This window comes from Ursus maritimus, unplaced genomic scaffold (assembly GCF_017311325.1).
Source record: "Ursus maritimus isolate PB19 unplaced genomic scaffold, ASM1731132v1 scaffold_25, whole genome shotgun sequence".
NCBI lineage: Eukaryota > Metazoa > Chordata > Mammalia > Carnivora > Ursidae > Ursus > Ursus maritimus.
In genome coordinates, this window is record NW_024425008.1 from 26,156,481 (window position 1) to 26,181,920 (window position 25,440).

At 36.1% G+C, this 25,440-nt stretch overlaps 1 protein-coding gene across 4 annotated transcripts in view; it reads right to left on the reverse strand.

Annotated features, from left to right (window-relative positions):
* Positions 1 to 25,440, reverse strand: part of LIN52 (lin-52 DREAM MuvB core complex component) — a 106,904-nt gene that overhangs the window by 73,326 nt on the left and 8,138 nt on the right. For 2 of the 4 annotated variants that reach the window (XM_040641662.1, XM_008699811.2), the window contains exons 4-5: positions 21,251 to 21,317; positions 19,853 to 19,936 (exon numbers count right to left, since the gene is read on the reverse strand). In XM_040641662.1, coding sequence (XP_040497596.1) covers positions 19,853 to 19,936; positions 21,251 to 21,317 — 151 coding nt within the window. Of the gene's footprint in view, positions 1 to 7,534; positions 7,683 to 15,696; positions 16,220 to 19,852; positions 19,937 to 21,250; positions 21,318 to 25,440 lie in introns of those variants that run through there. The other 2 variants (XM_040641664.1, XM_008699816.2) reach the window with 2 other exon arrangements.

Genomic DNA, 25,440 nt, shown 5'->3' on the forward strand with positions numbered 1-25,440 from the left:
ACACAATGAATTAAATATCATGTCTTAAAATAATAGAATTTTAATGCTGTAAGGATCTCAGGGGTCTTCTAGTCCAACAACTTGTTTTTCAACTGAGGAAACTGATGCCCAAGGTCACTCAGCTAAATTAATGATAAAGGTGACACTAGACAAAAATAAAATCTAAAATTTATTAATATCTTACTAGGTGTCAAACGCCATCCTGTGCATTTTTCTTACTGAGGTGGAATTTTTAAGTGTACATTTTAATGGTAATATTATGCAACCACCACTTATATTGAATTCCAAAACCTCTTCATCACCCCAAAAGAAATTCCTGTACCCATTAAAAGCAGTCACTCCCTATTCCTACCCCTTCTTCTGTCCTTTCTCCTGATTGGCAACCATGAATCTGCTCTCTGTCTCTATGGGTTTATCCACCCAGGGTGTCTCATATAAATGGAATCATACAATATGTAATATTTTTGTATCTGGCTTCCTTGTCAGTGTAATGTTTTTGACATTCATCCATGTTGTACGATGTATCAGTACTTCATTCATTTTTATGGCTGAATAATATTCCGCTGTATGTATATACCATATTTTGTTGATCCACTCATCTCTATTAATGGACATTTGGGTTGTTTCCACCTTTTGGCTAACATGAATAGTACTTATAGTACTGGTAGTACTGGTCATTGGGAACAGACTTATTCCAATACTTACTAAACTTGACAACTTATCTCTCTCTGACCTCATTTTCCTTGTCTATAAAATGAAGGTAATAATAATACCAACTTCCTGGGTTGTTGAGAGGATTAAATTGGATGATGACTATAAAATGCCTAGTATGAATCTTTGTGACCTTGGATCTGGCCACAGATTCTTACATATGACTGTAAGCTCTTGTCTTCAATTCTCTGGGTACATATCTAGTAGTGGAATTGCTGGGTCACGTGGTAATTCTGTTTAACCTTTAGGGAACCACCAAACTTTCCCACAGTGGCCACATCATTTTACATGTCCACCAGCAACATATGAGAGTTCTAATTTCACCATATCCTTGCCAACACTTGTTATTTTTTGTTTTTAAGAAACTATTACTACTATAGCCATCTTAGTGGGTGTGAAATGAAATCCCATTGTGTCTATGATTTGCATTTCCCTAATGACTAATGATGTTCACCATCTTTTTATGTGCTTATTAGCCATTTGTATATCTTCTTTGGAGAAATGTCCATTCAAGTTCTTTGCCCATTTTTTGATTGGATTGTTTGTCTTTTTGTTGTTGAGTTTTAAGAGTTCTTTATATATTGTAGATACTAGCCTCTTATCAGATGAATGATTTGCAAAAGTTTTCTCCCATTCTGTGGGTTGTCATTTCACTTTCTTGATAATGGCTTTTGATACACAAATGTTTTTAACTTTAATGAAGTCCAATTTATCTATTTTTGATTTTGTTCCTTGTATTTTTTGGTGTCATATGTAAGAATCTGTGGCCAGATCCAAGGTCACAAAGATTCATACTAGGCATTTTATAGTCATCATCCAATTTAATCCTCTCAACAACCCAGGAAGTTGGTATTATTATTACCTTCATTTTATAGACAAGGAAAATGAGGTCAGAGAGAGATAAGTTGTCAAGTTTAGTAAGTATTGGAATAAGTCTGTTCCCAATGACCAGGCTCTTATAATTCCCAAGCCAGTTTTTTTCTCCATACTCACAACATGGCAGCTTGCTTTTCTGAAAGGGTAATGAGGGAGAACAAGACAGAAGTCGTGGTCTTTTTGTAATTTAATCACAGAAGTAGCATTCCATCACTTCTGCTGTCACTAGATCTAGCCCACACTCAAGGGAATAATAAGATCATGCAAGGGCATAAATACCAGTAGCAGGGATCAGAGAGACCATCTCAGAATCTGCCTACCACACCAGAGTTCTGTTTTAACATCACACATCCTTCCTGGGTGATCTCTTTCTCACTGATAGCTTTAATTAGTACTTGTAAGTTGATGATGTTCAAAACTCTATTTCCTGCCACTAGATGCATACACTTAACTATCTCCTGGGTAGATCCTCATAAATTGCCTACACATAGACTTACAACTGAATTCTCCAATTTTTTTTTTTAAGATTTTATTTATTTATTTATTTGAGAGACAGCACACTCAAGCATGAGCCGGGGGAGAGGCAGAGGGAGAGAGAAAGGGAGAAGCAGACTCTCCACTGAGCAGGGAGCTCAACACAGGGCTCGATCCCAAGCCCCTGAGATCATGACCAGAGCTGAAATCAAGAGTAGGACACATAGCCGACTGAGCCACCAGGTGCCCCAAACAGAGGTACTTCTTAAGCTATATTTTGAAAAAGCAATTCCTACAAGCTGTTCACTACAATAGGATAGTATACCCTTCCAAAGCTTTCTTTAAGCCAGACAACCTTAAGCTTTTCAACCTATCAAATATAGATATAATTCCTTGGATCTGACCTCTTAAGGATTTCTTTTCAAAAACAAACCTCACAGGGCACCTGGGTGGGTCAGTCAGTTAAGCATCTGCCTTCAGCTCAGGTCTTGATCTCAGGGCTCTGGGATGGAGTCCTGCATTGGGCTCCCTGCTCAGCAGGGAGTCTGCTTCTCCCTCTCCCCCCAACTCATGCACATGCTCACTCTCAAATAAACAAAATCTTTAAACACACACACACACACACACACACACACACAACCTCAAACCTCACAAAATGTCCAAAGTGATGCCAATGATCATACTACTCTCCCAGGGGACATGTTTGGAACCATGAAACAGGGACTTAAAGTCACTGCTCACATGTTTTACATTAGTTACAATGTATTCGTTTCTACAAAAGGTCTATGAACTGAAAAATAAAAAACATGCTGGACAGGAAGCCACTAAAGCTTCAGTGATTTCCTAAACCTTCACAACAAAGATGCCCAAACAAGCTTTTTCCTCAGTCGTCTTCACAGCAATGCATTTCCTTTTTCATGCTGGCTTTTCTTTCTAGTTGACTGGGGGATTTGACACAGATTCATTTTCACAAGATGTAGTTCCAATCCCCATGAAGTTACTTTTTTTTTTTAATGTTTAAAACTATTTCTCAAAAGAAACCTATCTAGTAGGCTCAACAGTTTCAAAAAATAATCCACTGTACAGGGTAGATTTCCCACTCAGGGTCAAACTATAAGGCCTATAAGCATAGCACTTAGATAAGACATTAATAATCCAACTGAAATCAATGGCTCCCGTATCATTCCCTGTGGTTTCCACATCCCACCCAAACAACTTTTCTCTATTCTTATAATTCTCCATAGCTTAGAACTGCTATTTTCATTTTATATTACAAATTTACTCTATATTTCTTACACTACTAGCCATAATGGTTTCCATACACACTTGAAAAGATGTCTTCTGCTTTTATAATTAAGTGATGCAAGTTTTAATTACTAACGTGAGACTAAAATCTTCCTTATTCTTTCCTTTCCAATTCTAAAACAATTATATGCATCAACTTGGCTATTAGTTCATTATGCAAGTTTTTTTGTCATACGGTGCCCAAGTTAGTCAACAAACAGTTAAAGATGTTTTGGTTTTTCAAGGAAAGTGGTTTTCCAAGGATTTTCACATGATAAATGATAACACATTTAAAAATGCATCACTCAATAAGGTTGTCAGAAAACTTACCCATCAAATCAGGAAACCGCTAAGTTGCGGAAAACATACTCTCACTTTGTCCATTTGTATTTTTTCTTTCTATTACATAACCAATAATGATATTTTGATATCCCCAAGAGGGAGAGGAAGTGGGAGAAGAAAAGAATTCAGCCAGCCCAAGTCACATATCTAGTAATTTAATATTTATTTCTAAGATACTACAGCTTTGACATTATCATAACCCAAACTAAAATAACAGGTGTGGCATCAACAAAAAGGGAAAATACTGCTAAAATGAACTACACTAAAATTCAAAACTTCTGTTTAAATTGCAGAAATCTGAATATGGATTGTATGACAAACGATTGTATTGTATCATGTTAAATTTCTTGAGTGTGTTAAAATTATATTGTACATATGTAGGAGAATATCCTCATTCTTTAAAAATGCTAGTATTTTTGAAGTGTCATGATTTCTGTAGCTAGCTCTCAAATAGTTCAAGAATAAAACAATAAACTTAAAATTACATGTGGAAAGAAAGCAAATGTGACAAATGTTAACAACTGGTGAACACGTAAAGGTTATGGAAGTATTGTATGGAAGTATTATTCTCGAAACTTTTTTTTTAAGATTTTATTTATTTGACAGAGAGCTAGAGAGAGAGCTCAAGTAGGCAGAGCGGCAGGCAGAGGGAGAGGGAGAAGCAGGCTCTCTGCTGAGCAGGGAGCCCAACATGAGGCTCGATCCCAGGACCCTGGGATCATGACCTGAGCCAAAGACAGACGCTTAACGGACTGAGCCACCCAGGCACCCCTATTCTTGAAACATTTTAAAGACATTTGAAACTTGACAAAATATAAAGTTGGGAGAAAAAAAGCAAACTTTGGCTCATTAAAATATACCATTTAGAAAATCAAAAGGCAAGCCATGGAGAGGGATAAGATATTTGCAATTTATGTAACTAACAAAGAATGCCTATCTGGATTGTTAACAATAGTTGCAAATCAAGTTTTTAAAAATTGACAAATTTTTAAAGATGGGCAAGAGGATATGATAAACACTTGACAAAAGATGTTATACAAATGGCCAATGAATATATGAAAAGGGGCTCAACCTCATTAGTCATTGGGAAAATGGAAATTAAAACTACATTGCAATACCATTCTAACTATTACAATGGTTAGAATTTATTTATTTATTTATTTATTTATTTATTTATTTATTTATTTATTTATTTTACAATGGTTAGGATTTAAAAGACTGAGAATATGTCTGCTAGTAAGGACTTGGTGCAACTGAAATTGTGGAAGGGCTTGTAAATTGGTATAATCACTTTGGAAAACTGTTTGGAAGTAGTATCTATTAAAACTAAACATATATATACCCAAAACCCAGCAATTCTACTCCTAGTTTTACATACAACAAAAATGCATATACCAAAAAAAGGACATATACCACGAATGCTCAGAGTATTTGTAATTACCAAAAGCTGGAAACAATCCCAATGTTTATGACTGGCAGAATGAAAACACTGTGTTGTGTTCTTGCTTGCAATGGTATACCACACAGTGATGAAAATAAACAAATGACTGCTAAACATAATGGAACACTATGGATGTTCAAAATGTTGAACAAAAAAGGCCAGATACAAGGGGCGCCTGGATGGCGCAGTCGTTAAGCGTCTGCCTTTGGCTCAGGGCGTGATCCTGGCGTTATGGGATCGAGCCCGCATCAGGCTCCTCTGCTGAGAGCCTGTTTCTCCCTCTCCCGCTCCCCCTGCTTGTGTTCCCTCTCTCAATAGCTGTCTCTCTCTCTGTCAAATAAATAAATAAAATCTTAAAAAAAAAAAAAGGCCAGATACAAAAGAATATGTTAACTTGTGATTCCGTTAACATAAAGTTCAAAAACAAAATTCTTTCATGATATCATGTCACAATACTGCTTGCCTTTGGGGAAGGGGAAGGTCACTGGAAGAATGAAGGTGGCTTTGTATATTGGAAAGGTTCTATATCTTCATCTGGTCTGGGTCATGGTCACAGAGAAGTACTAATTTTCTGAAAATTCATTAAGGTGTAATTTGTGTACTTTTATGTATATTATACTTCCATTTAAAAAGTTTATTAAAGAACAAAAAATGTCATCACAGTGAAATATTTTCATATCCTAAATCTGAGGTCTCATACTTCTCAACTAAAGAGCTGCAATTTTACGTAAGACTGACATACATTTAAACAGTTCTTTGCTCCTGCTGAGCAGTTAATACTAAGAATATTGTTCTCCAACTACAGGAGAGAAAAGCTGAAAGCATAAAGCTGGACAAAATCTTGGCCAATGTTTGCCTATGAAAAGATACCTCTTTCACCAACTAAGCCGTCTCTTGCCCTTGACCCAACAGGTTACCACTTTTATTCCCAAATTTCTACTTCTGGAAGAACATGCTAAGGATGGAAAATGAAGTGTCACAACTTTCCCCTTGCTATTCATCACTTGCTTAAAGTGATCAATTGTTGTTAATGGACCTAGTCATTTTTATTTAGAAACGGTCCATAAAAGAGTTTAAAATTTTAACTACACAGGAAATTAGGAGAGAGACCTTTCAAGTAACTATAATTTTGTTTCTACAATGGTATACAATTCTTCTCTATTTCTTTACTTTTTCAACTCAACAGAATAGAATGTGCTCATTGTGGGCAATAAGGAAAATGCAGAAAAATTTAAACAACAACAAAAAAATCACTTGAGATAGGCATTAAAGCATATTTGCGCATTTCTGATGCTTATAGGGCAGAATAAATGTCTCTTCCTCTAGGGCAGAAAAACAAACAAAAAACATATTGATGTATTTCCTTCCCATCACTTGTCTATGCCCACGATCTCCAAACAAAACCAAAAACAAAAAGGAAGACAAAGAACAACTTGATTTTGTGTTCTGCATTATGATTTTTTCACTTGCAATTATCCTTACATATAATGAGCAGTTTTCTATAATTAAATTCTCTTTAATGCTTTAACATTTTTAATGGCTACATTATCTTCTCCTGTGTGGATGGTACTATAATTCACTTGGTTATTCCCCTAATGTTGAACTTTAAAATTGTTCCACTATGTACATTTCCCTACCATATATTTTGTACAATTAAACAGAATGCTACTTTGAAACCAACCCCACCCAAATTAATGTATGCTCTGCTTACTTTCCTCTATCCTTGCCTGCCCCAACCCCCACCCCAAATCAGAAGAGAATAGAATACCACAAGCATTTTATGGTAAAATTCTCTTTGCGTGTGAAGCCATTTCAGAGGCAACGTTGGGTTTATGAAACAACTTGACTAATGGATAAAATATATGAATGCTTATAAGCCTTAAAGGTAATTTGAGGCTTTGTGTATCCTAATTTGTTAACCAAGGGACAAATGAGAAATAATGGCGTGTTTTATTTCCCATTATCATAATAGGTTTTTAAAAACAAAATACGGCTAAACTGACAATTTCTAATTATGAGGAATAACCTTGATCCCTTCAAAGTGGGATTTCTAGATTTTATACTGTATTACTACCTAAATAGGATGCCATGTTAATGACTATGGTGAAATGGTAATGGCGACGTCTGAAACAAAAAATAAAAGATAAATTTCATTTGGTCTTTGAGAAGCGCAGATTATAACACTGTCTTTAAGGTGATTTTGCATCAAGTTCCCTGGCTTTATTTTTCAGGTTAAAATAATTTAAATTTATACCTTCTTGAATTTCCCTGTCAACAGATATAATCAAGAAATATTTTTTTAAAAAGTTCATCTTCACAAGGAACAAACACTAAAACAAGATATTAATATTTTGCCTACCAAGTTAGCAATGACTTTAAAAATTATAATACTTGCTGTTCACAAGGACGCAGGGGTAGGAAGTGCCTTTCTAGAAGACAAAGTGGCAGTGGACTTCCCCTCTGTCAGAGATCTCACAAATCTCCAGCTGCATGTAAAATGCTGTCTTCACTTCTGGGAGGAACTGACCCTATTGCAGATATGATCCAAATATAGCTGTTGATGAACAGATGTATCAACATCAAATATTTGGGGACAAATACTGTTATTTTAAACATATTTCTTTATTTCTGAAGTATAGTTGACATACAATGTTATATTAGCTGCAGGTGTACATCACAGTGATTTGACAATTCTACACATTATACAAAGCTCACCATGTAAATGTAGTCACCACACCATCTCAAATTTATACTTCTGAAATTTTTTTCCAGTTAACAAAAATTTGGACATCAACTATATATAAAGGCCACACCAATTTCCTGAATAGCTACCCATAAGCTAAGTGAATAAAATATCACTACTATGGAAGAAAACTATCAAAAGTAATTTATTCAACTGAGAAGGCTGATGATCTGCCAGAGTACTGTAAAGGGACCACACAAATCCATTTCTGAAGTGATGGATATCTTGTTTCACATGTTTATTTCCCTGTAAGGAGAATATCTATCCAAAACATTACCTGTTGCCCAAACTAGACAAGAGTATTTGCTGTCACTCTTTTAATAACATCCACCTATAAAAATGGCTTTTACTTATTTCTAAAAAAAAAAAAAAAAATTAGGTCCCTCCCTCCAAAGAAACATATAGAAGAGTTTGGTGATGTTTTTCTTTAACTGGATCTTTCTCCTTCTTCTGAAGTCCCTGTAATTAGTCAGGCTTAAAACATCATGGTAGACTCTAATTTCAGCTTACCCTCTAAGATCCATCCAGTTACCCAGTTCCAGAAATGATACAGCTGAAGCATGTACTGTCAGTGCACTTCTTTCCATTCTCACTGCCACCATTTATTCAAGCCCTCATCTCTTCTTGCTGGACTCCCGTAATAGCTTCCAGCCTCCTGGCTCTACCGTTCCATCCATCCCATGCACCAATGCCTCCTAACGATGTGACTTCCCTACTCAGAAATCTTCAATGGTAGAATTTTTAGTGACACAGAAAAATGCTTAAGATAGAATGAAAAAAATGCACAGGCTAAAACTATATACATATACTATAGTCTTGGTTATGTTAAAAAGCATGTCTATGTATATGTATGGACACAAGCAGAAACGTAAACACAACATCCATACACAAAGGGAAAAGAGTGGGGCAAAAAACACATTCAGTGTTATTTCTTAGTGGTAAGGCTATACAGTTTCTACTTTTTTCTTTAACTTTACAATAACAGATTTATGGTAAAGTCTCTTTTAGTAAGTGTCTCTATAAACCATCTATAATAAACACATTAATTAATGTTACAGCCATTAAAATATCTTTTATTTTTTTTAAAGATTTTATTTATTTGTTTGAGAGAGAAAGAGAGAGAGAGAGAGAGAGAGAGACATGAGCGGGGGGGAGGGGCAATGGGAGAGGGAGAAGCAGACTCTCCACTGAGCAGGGAGCCCCACCATGGGACTCGATCCCAGGACCCTGAGATCATGACCGACTGAGCCACCCAGGTGCCTCTAAAATACCTCTTAAAAAAGATTTCACATACTTCCATTACCTTTAAATCTAACTCCTCACCCCCTAGAATTTAAGGGTCTCCTCAATCCAGTCCCTGTCTCCTTCCTTGCCTTAGTTCTTATGAACCTTGATGTAACCTAGGCTCCTTAAGAACCAGATTAGATCACTCCCACCATTCCTTGAGCACAGCTATTCCTTCAAACTCTGTTTTGCTCTGAATATTCACTCCACCTGGAATATGGTCCCTTCCCACTCCCACCTAACAAGCTCCTATGTGTTCTGTAAGGTCTATTTTCAATGATCCAGAAATAGCAAATACTACCAAACCCTTCCCTCTTGTCCACAGCAGACAATGCTAACTGACTTCTCTGAATCTAGGCTCCTTCTCAAAATCCTCAATTCAATGGCCCTAGACAATCCTTACTAATCAATCCATGTTGATATACAGAGTGAAACATACCTGCCATTCCTATAGCAATCTAATGTAATTATCCTCTTCTCCCCAACCCCATAGATCTTTGTACTCTTATGGAGCTTATCTCCTCTACCTTTTATTAAGAATCATTTACTTAATTGTCTTATCTCCCTTTCCTACTAGATTTTAATCTGCACAAGGGCAGTAATTATGTCTTATTCCTCTTCATAGCCCCTGCAGAGCCCTGCAGGAGGTCACCACTCAAAGAGTTGCTGAATTGAATACCTCATTCTTTTCCTATTATCTCATTACTCAAAATGGCTAAATATTTGCAAGTTTTATTTTAAAATGAGTAGATTCTTCTTGAAGAGCGACTAATGAGTTCAAATTTATTTCCTCAATTTTAGCCAACGTTTCTGCCTTAACTTAAAGCGGTGTCTGTTCTCACACAGTAGCCTGCAGAGTCAAAGGACAGAACAAGATAAGCTGAGACGAGAGAACTGAGCCCATTCTGAGGGGCTTATATCCAGGTACGGAATCTATTGAATTAAACTACCGCATTTTTAGAATTTTTTCCATAAATCTCTTGACAATAGAGAAACGAAAGCACTCTGAGCATCAGAAATATATATTGCTTTGAAAAGGGATTTAAAAACTGGGGAGATGAAAAGGAAAAACAAAAATCTAAAAGATCAAGCAAGGCATCAACAAAGTTAGGCAAAAAGTCTCGTGAAGTCACAAGAATGTCTTACCTAAATCAGAAACCCAGTTCCAGAGAGACGGTTGAGGAAAAGCTGGTAGTACAGTAAGACTCATGCTGCCATCTAGAGGTTAAAGGCTATAAGATTTTCCTCCTCAATCAATCAACTGCAGTTAATTTAACTTCTATTACAGAGGGAGACTCAACAGGCCTTATAAAGTAAGCCAGACAAATATTTCTGCTGTCAGGCCACAAAGAAGAATATCCAGCTGTAAGAGTCCCAGTTTTTCTCTCCTTCTCTTCCTTCATAGATGAAAATAAAAAATCTAAAGACCAGAGTTAACTGTTCTTTAGAATTTTATCTAGATGTGAAACAATTTCTAGATATAAATGGTCATTTTTTTCCAAAAAATTATATGCCTAGAGTGCAGAGAAATCTACTACTTGGGAGTTTTCCTTCGGTACCACCTCCTAAGGAAGTTGTACCAAAGAGTTTCTGGTATAGCCAACTTCATCAATATAGACTGATGGGATGAAGTAGGAATGGGGACGTCTCAGTCTTTTTACAATAAAATGCTGCTTTTTAAAAACTATGGCAAGTGATTAAATTTAGCCAAATAATAGTAACCCTGAAATTTCTAAATGAACATACAGGATTAGACTATAAATTAGCGGAAACAACTTGTATCAAAATAAGGTAAATTTCGTAAAGCTATTCTTAGAGGGTAATATGCTCATCGTGAAATTATTTACATTAATAATTGTTTAGTCTATCTTTTCTTTATACCAAGTAAATTCCAACCCAGACCAAGTAAATGAATATAAATTAAACTGAGACTTTAATTTATTTTGTAGTATAAGGTAAAGCGTAATAAAAAACAAATGCATCAAATTCAACACCTCTTCATGATAAAAACACTCAACAAAAAAGAAAACGTAATTTCCTCATCCTGACAAAGGACATCCACAAAAAACCCACAACTAACACCATACTTAATGCTTTTTCCCTAAAGTCAGGAAGAAGACAAGGATGTCCAGTTTTGCCACTTCTATTCAACACTGTACTGGAATTTCTAGCCAGGGAAATTAAGCAAGACAATGAAATAAAAGGCATTCAGACTGGAAATGAAGAAGTACAACTATATTTGCAGATGACATGATTTTGTATATAGAAAATCTTTTTTTCTTTTTTTTAAGCAAGTTCCATGCCCAGTGTGGAGCCCAACATGGGCTTGAACCCACGACCCTGAGATCAAGACCTGAGCTGGTATCAGATGCTTAACTGACTCAGCCATCCAGGCGCCCCTGTATATAGAAAACCTTAAGTAATCTACTGAAACTCTTTTAGAACTAATAAATGGGTTCAGTAAGGTTGCAGGATAGAAGATCAACATACAAAATTATACAGCCGACCCTTGAACAACATGGTTTAAACCGTGCAGGTCCACTTACACATAGATTTGTTTTTGATAAATACAGTAATATAAATATATTTTCCCTTCCTTATGATTTTCTTAACATTTTCTTTTCTCCAGGTTACTTTATTGTAGAATACACTATATGATACATGTAGCATAAAAATATGAGTTAATCAACTGTTTATAAGTAAGGTTTCAGGTCAACAGTAAGCTATTAAGTAGGCTAGTTAAGCTTTGAGGGAGTCAAAAGTTATATACAGATTTTCGACTGCACAGAGGTTTGGCACCTCAAGCCCCATTATTCAAAGGTCAACTGCATTTCTCTAAAGTACCAATGAGCTTAAGAAATAAATGAACATAGGGGGGAAAAAAGAGAGGCAAACCAAGAAACAGACTGCTAACTATAGAGGACTAACTGATGGTTACTGGAGGGGAGATGGGCAGGGGGGATGGGTTAGATAGGCGATGGGGATTAAGGAGGGCAAATTGTGATGAGCACCAGGTCTTGTACTTAAGTGATGAACCACTAAATTCTACACATGAAACTAATATTACACTGTACGTTAACTGGAATTTAAATAAAAACTTGGAAAAAAAATAAAGCACCAATGAACAAACTGAAAATGAAATTAAGAAGACAATAACATTAATAACATCAAAAAATAAAATACTTAAGAACTAATTTAACAAAATGTAAAACTTATACTTTGAAAACTACAAAACAGTACTGAAAGAAATTAAAGACCTAAGTAAATAGAAGACATACTACACTCATTAATCATTTTAATATTATTAAGATGGGAACACTCCCCAAACTGATCTACGGATGCAATGCAATCTCTATCAAAATCCCAACTGACTTCTTTGTAACAACTGACAAGTTAAAATTCTTACGGAAATTCAAGAGACCCAGAGTAGCCAAAACAATCTTGAAAAAGAAGAACAAAGTTGGAAAACTCACACATCCCAATTTCAAAACTTAGTATAGAACTACAGTAATCAAAACGGTGGGGGTAGTGGCATAAGGATAGACGTAAAGTTCATTGAAGCAGATTTGGGAGTCTAGAAATATATCCTTGCATTTATGGTTAACTGATTTTTAACAAAAATGCCAAGACAATCAATAGGAAAAGAATAGTCTTTTCAACAAATAATGTTTGAAACAACTGGCTCTCCACATGCAAAACAATGAATCTGGATCCTTACCTTACCCCATATACAAAAATTAACTTAAAATGGATCAAAGACCTAAATGTAAGAGTTAAAACTATAAAACTCTTAGAAGAAAACACAGGCATACATAAATCTTCGGGACACTGGATTAGGCAATGGTTTCTTAGGTATGAAACCAAAATACAAGCAACAAAAACAAAAATAGATAAGCTGAACTTAAACAAAATCTTAAAATTTTGTGCTTCAAAGGACATCATCAAGAAAGTAAAAAGACAACCCACAAAATGGGAGAAAACTTCTGCAAAGCATACATATGATAAATGACCTGTTTCTAGACTATATAAAGAACTCTTACAACTAATAAATACAAATAATCCAATTTAAAAATGGGTAAAGGATCTAAACAAACAGTTCTCCAAAGAAGATATACAACTGGCCAATAAGTACATGAAAACATGCTCAATATCATTAGTTATTAGTCAAATACAAATCTAAGCAATGAGATTCACATTCACATTCACATTCACTAGGATAAATAACGTTTGAAAACAAAAACAAGTACTGGCAAGAATATGGAGAAACTGGAGTTCTCATACACTGTTGTGGGAGTGTAAAATGGTACAGCCAGTATGGAAGACAGTCTGACGTTCCTCAAAAAAGTCAGACGTAGAGTTATCATATGATCCAAGAATTCCACTTCTAGTTGTAAGTCCAAGAGAACAGAAAGGTAAATCCGCACAAAAACTTGTAAATAAATGTTTACAGCAGCATTATTCATACTAGCCAAATAGAAAAAAATCTAAATGTCCATTAACTGGGGGATAAGTATAATGCGGAGAACTGGTGGATAAATATATCTATACAATGGAATATTATTTGGCCATAAAAAGAAGTTAAGTACTGATACATGCTACAACACAAACATTGAAAACATTACGTTATGTGAAAGAAACCAGTCACGAAGACCACATACTGTATGATTCCGTTCATATGAAATGTCGAGAATAGGTAAATTCATAAAGACAGAAAGCGGATTAGCGGTGGCCTAGACCTGTAGGCCTAGGAGGCAAATAAGAAATGAATGCTAATGGGTACAGTATTTCTTTTTGGGAAGATAAAAATGTTCTACAATTGTGGTGATAGCTGTACAACTCTAAATATATTAAAAGCCACTGAATTGCACATTGTAAGTAGGTGAATTGTAGGGTATGTGAATTATATCTCAACAAACTGCTATTTAAAAAAAGTAAAAGAAGGGGCTCCTGGGTGGCTCAGTCGTTAAGCGTCTGCCTTCGGCTCAGGGTGTGATCCTGGCGTTCTGGAATCAAGCCCCACGTCAGGCTCCTCCCCTGGGAGCCTGCTTCTTCCTCTCCCACTCCCCTTGCTTGTGTTCCCTCTCTCGCTGGCTGTCTCTATCTCTGTCAAATAAATAAATAAATAAATCTTTAAAAAAAAAAAAAAAAAAGTAAAAGAAAAAAGAACAAGTGCATCAGAATCCCAACCTTTAGCCTTAGTTTCAAATGGCATGATCCTCTGCTTTCCCAATTTTCACATTCTGTTTAAAAATATCTTGAATATAGCCATTAATTAGCTCATCTGCATCATTTCTAGCCTTCAGAGACAAGAGGGAAAAAAATTTTAAAGGGTAAAAAATGTTGAGAATCAGTGTTCAATAAGATTCACAATGATAGTCCATTTGTCTTTTTTTTTTTTTTTTAAGATTTTATCTTTAAGTAATCTCTACACCCAACATGGGGCTCAAATTTACAACTCCGAGATCAAGGGGGAGTCACATGCTCTATCAACTGAGCCAGCCAGGCACCCCTAGTTTCATTGCTCTTAGGAATAAAGCAACCAACGGACTGTTGAAAAGATTAGATCAGGATCATGTCCAGGTCATAACAGTGATGGAATAAGGTTCAAGTAGAAGATAAAATCAAACCACCTTCAATGAGCTTCACCCTATTTTTACTATGTGTGGTTGATCAGCCACTAGAAGAAAATTCCAGACACTACAAGACCTTCAAATGTTACTTCTCATCACTAAAACACCAACTATCCAGAAAAAGAACAATTTCCAGAAACTTTCACCTTTTCAGTGTGAAGTCAATAGATTTCATTAGGAAACTTCTATCATTTCACCCAAAGTCATCAGCAGTTGATCATTCATTACATCAGCAAATACACACTTGTGCATTTACTACATGCCAGGTACTCTATGGATCAGAAAGATAGCCCAAAGTATGATTCTTACCTGAAAGAGTTACAATCAATCAAGGGATAAGACATGTACCAAAATCTCCCAGAATGGTAAAAGTGCCATACAAATGAAACAAATGAACTGCTCTAGGAGCAATTTGGGAGGCCAGGAAAGCGTTCACTTTCCAGATAAGGAATGAAAAGGAAAGGCTGTTGAAAGAGGTAAATCTGGGACTAAACAGTGAAGGATGACTAGAAGTTCTAATATTAGAAATAGGTCAGGGAGAGCTTTCTGAGAAAAAGGAATAGCATGGATAGAATTAAGAAGATGACCAAGTGTAACAGGAAGACTATTTCAAATGGGAACAGCACATGGTATTTTGGTAGGGGAGAAGTAAGTAAGAAAACTAGTCATTAAGCTAGGGCCAGAATGAACAGGATTTTGAATGCCATGCTAGAAAATGAATTTGATCGCATGGTCAGTAAAGTACTAATAATGACTTATGAGCAAAGGACAAAAGAAGCAAATGATACTTTAGAAAAATTAATCGGAGAAGGATAAACAAGATAGCCTGGAATGGGGTGGTTGAGAGGCAGGGATACTGGTTAGAGACTGCAACAGTTCCAGCAAAACAGGAAGGACGCTGAACTCAGAAAGAAGTTATGAAAACGAAATTCTTTATATGGTAAGGCAGTTTACAATTTTTCATGTTTCTATGTATTTATGGGAATTTCATATTAATTAACTGCTCAAATCAAGCCAAGCTATAAACACCTATACAAATTACTGCACTCCAAAATCCCAAAAGGGTTATCTGAGACATAATCACGTACCAAATCAAAGGGCATGGTTCATCTTCCAAAAGACACAATCTAGTTACTATCAGCCCTAGAAGGTACACATTATTTCTATACACAACATATAACAATGCTCTAGAGAAGTGACAAACAATCATGTTCTGAGGACAAATATTTTTTGCATTTTTTTTCTTTCCATCATCTTTATCAGTGCAGATATTTGCATGAAAACAGGATCACTGGTCCTTGGGGATTCATCAGTTCCTATTGCTTATTTTTCATCCATGTCATCCTCTCAATTAATGCAGGAAAGAGGACTGAGACATCGAAACACCAGATTAGGGTGTCAAGTAAATGTCAACCCCTAGAGCAGATGAATAATCTGTAAGGACAAAAAAAAGATCTTGTTTTTATGCAAATACACTATATACAATAAAACAGAGACTGTACCCAAGAAGTCCAATACATATCAATTTAAACCTTTCCAATTCTATTAGCGAAAACTATTTTCTATATGTCAGTTAACTTGTTGTAATCAGGGAAAAATGACAATAAGTTGCAAAGCACTGCTACGGAAATTGAAATAAGGGTGAATTTTGAACCAGAAAATTATTTTTAAAAATCTCAGCTGTGCTCAAGGGACTCATATGGCAGAAATGAGCATTTTTGTTGCGGCATTTTGGTTCAGTACTTAAAAGTGGCTGAGTTAGGTGACTACAAATCCCCACCTACAATGTCTTAAGTTTTAGAGATACAAACACTTAACAGTAATAATGTTTTTAACTGTGTGGATTAAAAACTAAATCAACCACACCAAGTCTCTGATTCTGTGGAAAGCCATTAAAATAAACTTTACTGATGTTTAGGGGAACTCTTTATTCTAAAAACTGATAAAGAGAAAGATTCATTTATCCTGTAGAAACAGCTTTCAAGGTAATAATAAATAGTTGATAAGATAAAGTCCTTTATAAAAAATTCTAGTTAATAACAAAAAATGACAGAACTAGAGTATTACCATCTGGCAACCTATAATAAAACAGGGGATCTAGGCAGTTACCAAAGGCTGCTAAAACTCTTGTGTAAGGCTGATGGAGAATTTTACAATGAATAATCAGGCTAACAACGCCTTCATCAACTAATTAATTATAACATCACAAAGACAGATAGGCAGACATGATGTACCTTCTGATGGATGTATACAATACCATTTAGGAAATGGCCAAAATAAAAATAAAAAGGTCAAGCTGTCATCTGTGCAAGCTTCTAGATCTAACTACCAGGAAATAAAAAGGGATAAATGAACATATTAACCACTACCATAGGAATGTAAACAACAAAATCCAGAATGTGGAAAGTTCTACAGAACAAATAACTAGGTTTAATAAGTGGCAAGGGAAAATAAAAAGGAGGTGGAACTATGACAGATGAAGAGAGACTTAAGAGACATATCAATCAAATACAGTATATGAACCTTATTTAGGACCCGATTCTAATAAACCAACTGTATAAAGACAATTATAAGTCAACAAGGGAAATCCGAATCCCGATTAGCTATTTGACGATATTAAGCAAGTTTGTTGAAAAATTTTTGGCATAATAATGGAATTGTGAATATATTTTAAAAGGTAAGGTAAGAAGGAGACAGATCTTATCTTTTGGAAATATATATGGAGTTATTGGGCAATGAGGTAATATAATACCTAAGATTTGCTTTAAAATAACTATGGGAGGTGGGCGCCTGGGTGGCTCAGTTGGTTAAACAACAGCCTTCGGCTCAGGTCATGATCCTGGGGTCCTGGAATCGAGTCCCGCATCCGGCTCCCTGCTCAGCGGGGAGTCTGCTTCTCCCTTTCCCTCTGCCTGCGACTCTCCCTTCTTGTGCTGTCAAATAAATAAATAAAATCTTTAACAAAATAAAAATTATGGGAGGTTGTGTAAGTGAAACAGATTGGCCATATGTTGACTACTGAAGCTGGGTCATGGCTACATGAGGTCATTATTCTATTCTCTCTACTTTGGTATATGTTTAAAATTCTCCAAAATAAAAAATGGGGGGAAAATTTTATCTTTCTCAGTAGGAAAGCAGAAAAAGAAAGACTAATCAGAAGGAATATAGCAATTTCAACTACAACTAACTAGAGATAATACTGTTGATAAATACATTTGGCAATACAGCATCTTGATATAATGAGCAAAAAATTTATTTTATTAAAAAAAACTGACACAGAGAGATAAAGGGTTATTATCATTATTACAGCATTTACTATCCAGAGCTAGTAACAGAATCAACTTCTATATTATACCAACCTAGCATTCATGAATTTAATAATCACAGGTTTGCCTTTTCATTATAAACCTTTGGGGTCTGTGACACACATGGTAAATATTGATTTTGCCAACACACAAATTTTAATCATGAGAAATAATTTACCAGTAACACAGAGGAGAGTTAGGTAACAATGAGTGAACCTAGCAGACCACCTAGCAACCATAGTCTGTTGTTTCCTGCTCCTTGATTCATAAAGTGATTAAAAAATATTTTCTTGGTAAAAGAAAGCCAACTGTTAATGACAGTGATGGAAATACAGAAAAGATAAGGAGGCCTAAGGAAGTGATGACTATTAGTCAAAAATTAGAAGTTTTAAATGAAATTTTAAAGTGAAATATTGAATTTGGCAGGAATTTAAATCAACAATGTGAACAAGTAAATCCTCTATATGCTCTACATTATGAAACATTATGAAACTGTTTTGGGGATTGTTTTAATCAGTGCAAAATTTGCATGTTTGAAGAAAACTATAAGCTACTGTAGCTTCTCCCAATTGTGGATTCATGAAGGTGTCAGGAAGTACCCATTGAGAACCAAGTTCTACCGACTGTATTTTTGTTGAGTTTCTCTTTCAGTTACAAAGTGAGAATTTCTATAATTCCTTTCCCAGTTTTTTTTTTTTAAGATTTTATTTATTTATTCGACAGAGATAGAGACAGCCAGCGAGAGAGGGAACACAAGCAGGGGGAGTGGGAGAGGAAGAAGCAGGCTCATAGCGGAGGAGCCCGATGCGGGGCTTGATCCTGTAACGCCAGGATCACGCCCTGAGCCAAAGGCAGATGCTTAACCGCTGTGCCACCCAGGCGCCCCTCCTTTCCCAGTTTTATAATGAATATAGTATGGGAAGAAATACAATCTATAAAGAAATAAATGTACACTAAAAGAACGGAGAGCAGACAGGAATAAATGAGAAGTTTTAAAACATTAGTCATGACAGCAGACTATGTTCTTGGCCTGCTATATGGCCCTTCCTTTGGGGAACCAATCCTTCCTCCCATTCCTTGGGATCTGAATCAGACTAACTCCTCTAATCTGTGTCTGCATCCTGGACCCAGGCTTGGCCCACCATGCTAACTGGCTAAAGGACCGGTTCTAAGATAGGTATTTGAGTCAAGATGGTACAGTCTGAGTACTCCCCAGGATCTTTCTTTTGGAATGTTCAGAAAAGACATTCTTTATTTTGGGATTATGAGATTTAAAGACACATAAACTGAAGCTCCTTTGGCCACCTTCCCCAGTGCCAGTTCAAAGAATAAGACTAATGCAAGAGCCTTGAGATGCAAATCAAAAGCAAAAGTAAGAGCACATCCCAATGACATCATTAAAAATCAAACATCTAGATATCAAAGCTATTTCTACTCCTGAAATTTTGATTTATGTGAACTAATAAGGTCCCTCTTTTGATTAAGACTGTATTCTTAAGACTGTATATTAAGTATTTGATTAAGATCAAATACTTTGATTTGACACTCTATCACTTTAACTGAAAGGGTTTCCAATATACTTTCACTATACAGAGAAAAATAACAGTAACTATTGCAGCATACTACACCATAAAAGGTACTCTAGATTACAGTGACTTCTTACCTTCACAACGCCTAATAAAGATACTTGCTGAATTATAGCTAGCACTCATCATGAAATACACAACATGCAACCCTGAATAAATGTGATCTGGGTACTCACACTCATCCAGCCCCAGCTGATAGGCCAAGTTCTGTAGGCCTCGTACCTTCTCCATCAAATTAGCTGTGGTGAGGCTCCCCAGTTCTGAAACAGAATCATTTATTTCAATACCATATATTTCTACTGTTCTCTAGTTAACCACTCATTCAGGTTGGAAATCCTTGTTATAAAAGTTTTTAGCTTAATTCTTATCTAGTAAGTAGAAAATGGACCCATATCTCTTCTAATCCAATCATGCCCCTTAAACACACACACACACACACACACACACACACACACACACTAGTGAATTTTTCCTACTGTTGCAAAATGCTTCAGATGAACTTATGTTTAAGGCCCAGGTTAATTTGTATGGAACATAAGGCTATGATCCCATACCAAAAATTTTAAGTTTCCTTAGAAAATACACACTGATGGGATGTTATATAAATGTCCGTTTGGAACATTACAACAATGAAGCTGAGATGCCCTTGAGACTTAATTTTTCCATGGATGGAGGAGGGGATCTGCATTTAAGCATTTCATGCAGAACAATGAATTACTTCTGAAATCAAATAAAGGTGTTATTTTCTCCCACTTATCATGCCACACTCATTATCCATATCTGGTGTAAGCAGACTTTCGTGATCTGTTCAGCGGCTTAAATAGCTCAAGAATACCAGATTTTTACCTTAATTTCAGTCTATTACTTTACAACCATCATGAATCTTATCACCGGAAAGATGATAAAAATTAAATAAAGTAGAGCAAAATCAAGGAAAATTAATGTTTTTTAATTTAAATTTCTACTTTGTGGTTGAGTTCCAAGTCATTTATCAAACAACAGTGTTTACTACTTATAGTATTCTTTACAGGAGAAACTGATGGGATAGAAAGAACTAAAAGACAGGTCCTAACCCACTAAGGGGTTATCAATTAATAGTACTGACAACAATATATAGCACTAAATCCTAAATAAGGCACTTGTGTTAGACTGGTAAGAGACTAGACTTAAAAGATCAGTTTAAATTTTAACTCTTTCTAATAAACCTTGGTTAAGTTAACCTCTGAACCTTGGGTATCATCATACCTAACTCACATGACCTTTACGAGAATTAAATGGGAAAAATCTATGTGAGAGCTTTTGTCGACTACAGCATTATACCAAATAAAGTTAATATTAAAGGAATTTAGCAGGAGAAGAAATCATTATGAGTGGGTCCTGAATTGAAGGGATTTATACATATGGAAAAGTAGAGACAAGCATTCAGACATGAAGAACCATGAATCAGCTTGGTTAAGTAGGTGGTCTGACTGCAGCAAATACTTGTAAGGGAACAGCGAGAGAAAACTGGAAAGGTGGTTTGTAGAGGAACATAAATGTCAGGTTAAAAGTCAGAGGTCGCCAGCATTGCTTACCTTTCAACATGTCAATGTCATCACGTTCTATTTCAGCCATCCACTTGGGTGGAGAACTAGTAATAGGCTGTCAGAATACAAGAATATATCCACTCAGATACATACAAAATGTAAAGAAACCATAATCTCCCTTCTTACAGAAAAGTAGCTTGTCACACAGTCTTCAGGTTGTTTGAAAATACTGGTAAATTATAGTTTCAAAAACCCAGATTTCTCTAGGTTCAGATATGACCTACAGATAGTCACCTTGCAAAGTAATTCTGCTCATTTTTACAGCTGGTCTCAGAGAAATGATCTTAGAAGAAAGATCTGACTACTATTACTATTTCATGGATAAGAGGTTAGTAAAGCAATGAAAGAAATCACTTGAAATTCAGTTCTGGTAAAAGCCTCCAACTGAACTGTTTGAGACAATCAGGAAGTAACATTCTCTGGCAGAGGGAAAGATTCATAGAAAGATGTTTCTCTCCCTCTGCGCGCGCGCGCACACACACACACACACACACACACACCACACACAGGAATATTAGTCAGCCATTAAAAAGAATGAAATCTTGGGGCACCTGGGTGGCTCAGTCAGTTGAGCAGCTGGCTCTTAGTTTTGGCTCAGGTCTTTATCTTGGGACTGAGCCCCATGTCAGGCTCTGTGCTCGGCAGGGAATCTGCTTGAAGATTCTCTCCCTCTGCCCACCCCACTCGCTTTCACTATCTCTAAGATCAATAAAATCTTAAAAAAAAAAAAAAATGAAATCTTGCCATCCATGACAACATGAATGGACCTAAAGGGTATTATGCTAAGTGGAAATAAGTCAGACAAAGAAAGACAAATGGCATATGATTTTACTTATATGTGGAATCTGAAAACAAAACAAATGAACAAATAAAAAACAGAAACAGACTCATGAATACAGAGAACAAACTAGTGGTTGTGTTGGGGGGGATGGGCAAAATAGGTGAAGAGGGATTAAGAGGTACAAACTTTCAGTTATAAAGGAAATAAGTCACAGAAATGAAAAGTACAGCATGGGGAATATAGTCAATAATAATGTAATATATATAATTGTTGATTCACTATGTCGTACACCTGAAACTAACATACATCGACTATACTTCAAATTTTTAAAAAGAGGAAGTCCTCAATTTGTGAGAAGACTGTGGTGATCATCACTTCAAATTTCATTTTATTGTAGGCATTTTAGAAAACTTCAGAATTTTAAGTTATCCTCTCATTTCTGAAAAGTGAACTTACAAAATATGAAAGAGAGCCCATTCTTGGAATAACTTTGGGCAACAGTTTTCAATTCTAGTTGCACATGAGAATCTTCTATGGAACAAAAAAATACAGATGACCTGGCCACACTCCAGATGCACTGATTCAGATTACTGGAGGTGGAAGGAGGGCCCAGTGGAGAGAACAGAGCAAGGGACATTACATATGTATTTTTTTAATGTAATACCGCCAATTTAAGTTCAAAAACATTTTAGCATCCTAAATATACAAAAAAGGTAACAGAACACCGCAAACTGTGTTTAGCACAGAATGTTCTTGAATTTTCATTGTTGCAGTGGCTCTTTTCTTTACAGACAATGAAGAGTTCTACAGTTCGTTTAAAAACAAAGTTGAAAACTACCAAACTTAACTAAAAAAGATCCAAACACTTCTCATGCTAGTGGACCCCCCTCCTTTTCCACAGGTAAGAATGGCAGCAGAATGCTACGTCACTATCCACATGAACAAGACAACGTGAAGCTAAATGAACACCCACTGCAGGGTTCACAGGTCCAGCCTCACCTGCCAAGCTACAACCATTACATAGGTATTTTTTAAAAGCTCCAAAACTGCACACTGATGATTCTGTTGTGCAGGCAGGGGTATGGTTGAGAAACATTATTTCAGCTTTGAGTCTTTTTTCTTTTTCTTTTTAATTAACATTTGCTTGGTACTATGTGACTGATGCATCGTGTTAATTTCCAAATCAACCCTATGAAGCAGGTATTATTATCCTCATTTTACAAGTGAAAAAAACTGATGTACAGGAAGATTATAAATCACTTGCCTCTGGACACATAGCTATTGGAGCCAAGATTCAAACCCAGGAAGTCTGAGTTCAGAAACGACTACTCTATACTACCTTTCCTGGAAGGCCATTGGTCAAATTTGCCATTTTTACCCACCAGTAGGGAAACAGACAATACCAGATTTAAACCTGGGGTCGGGATGACCCTAACCCCTAGAAACAAAACTTAATATGAATGTGCATACTTCTAGGGAAAAAGGGCAGATAGACAATCATATTTTCAAAAAACAACATATTTTAATAAAAGTTTTTTTTTAAAACCTCTTATTTCTATTTACAACTCAAAATATTTAGTTGTTACCAAATATAATTAACTAAACTGAAAAGTAAGTATGAATGAGAATGTAAGAAAATTAAGTTAGGTACTTTGTACTCAATCTATTAGACAAAAGCTGATCTAATACTACTAGCTACTGGTACTGTTTATTATGTCCTAGGTACTATGCAAAGTATTTTACATGCATGATGGCATTTTACACTAAGAATCCTATGAGATAGTTTGAGATGAGAACACTAAAGCTCAAAATTGTTAGGAAACTTGTTCAGGTCACAGACAGTGAAGTAGCAGATTCAGGACACAAATCTAAGTGAATCTGACTCCAAAGCCCCATACCGTTCTGAACTCTTCATGCTTAGGCCTCACTGAATGCTAAATGAGCTCAGGCCAGCTTTCATACAACCCTAGTTTTTGATTAAATGGGAGGCTATTAAGTCTAAACTACCTCTGAACAGATACTCTCAAGGAACCAGAAAGCCACAGGGCCTTAATATATTTTTTTAAATTTTATTTGTTTATTTTTTAACGATTTTATTTATTTGTTTGAGAGAGAGAACGAGTGGGGGGAGAAGCAGAGCGAGAGGGACAAGTACAGTGAGTAGCCCAATGAAGGGCTCAATCCCACGACCCCAAGATCATGACCTGAGACAAAATCAAGAGTCAGACACTCAACCAACTGAGCCGCCCAGGCGCCCCTAGGGGGGGCATTAATATTTAATTCAGCACTTATAACTCTAATAATAAGTAGAAAATACTAAGCACATAGCAAGGTACAGAAGGTTCTTGAACTTTCATTGTTGCAGTGGCTCTTCCCTATACAGACAATGAGGAGTTCTACAATTTATTTTATTTTATTTTATTTTTTTAAGACTTTATGTATTTATTTGACACAGAGAAAGCGGGTACAAGCAGGAGATGGAGAAGCAGGCTCTCTGCTGAGCAAGGAGCCCGATGCAGGGCTCAATCCCAGGACCCCGGAATCATGACCTGAGGCAAAGGCAGACACTTAACCGACTAAGCCACCCAGGCGCCCCTCTACAGTTTGCTTAAAAACAAAGTTTAAAAAATTTAAAACTACCTTAAAAACATTTAAAACTACCACGCTTCACTTAAAAAGTGAGAGTTATATTACAAATCCCCAATGACATGGTTTACTAGATAGAGCATGAGCTCTGTAATAGATAAAATCTGCATTCAAATACTGGTCTGTCACTCACTAGAACTTGGGCAAGTAATTTCCAAGGTTCTCTTTCAGTTAGTGCTTTTAACACTGGACTTAAATTCTTCTGCATATGGTGTTAAGAGTATGGATGCTAGTAATCAGATCAGTGGATTCAAAGCCTGGTTCTGCCACTTATAGCTTATAACCTTGGGTAACCTACTTAACCTCTCTCTCTGTGCCCATTTCCTCATCTATAAAATTGGGATAGTAATAGTACGTATACCCCACATGGTTTTGTGAAGATTAAATAATATACATAAAGTACCCAGAATGGTGCCAGGCATATGGTAAGCACTAAGTAAGTGCTAGGTGATACTTAGTAAGAGAAGGGCCATATGCACCCCAATGTTCATAGCAGCAATGTCCACAATAGCTAAATCGTGGAAGGAGCCGAGATGCCCTTCAACAGATGACTGGATTAAGAAGTTGTGGTCCATATATACAATGGAATATTACTCAGCAATCAGAAAGAATGGACGGCACTGGAGGAGATAATGCTAAGTGAAATAAGTCAAGCAGAGAAAGACAACTATCATATGATTTCTCTCATCTATGGAACATAAGAACTAGGATGATCATAGGGGAAGAAAGGGATAAAGAAAGGGGGGGTAAT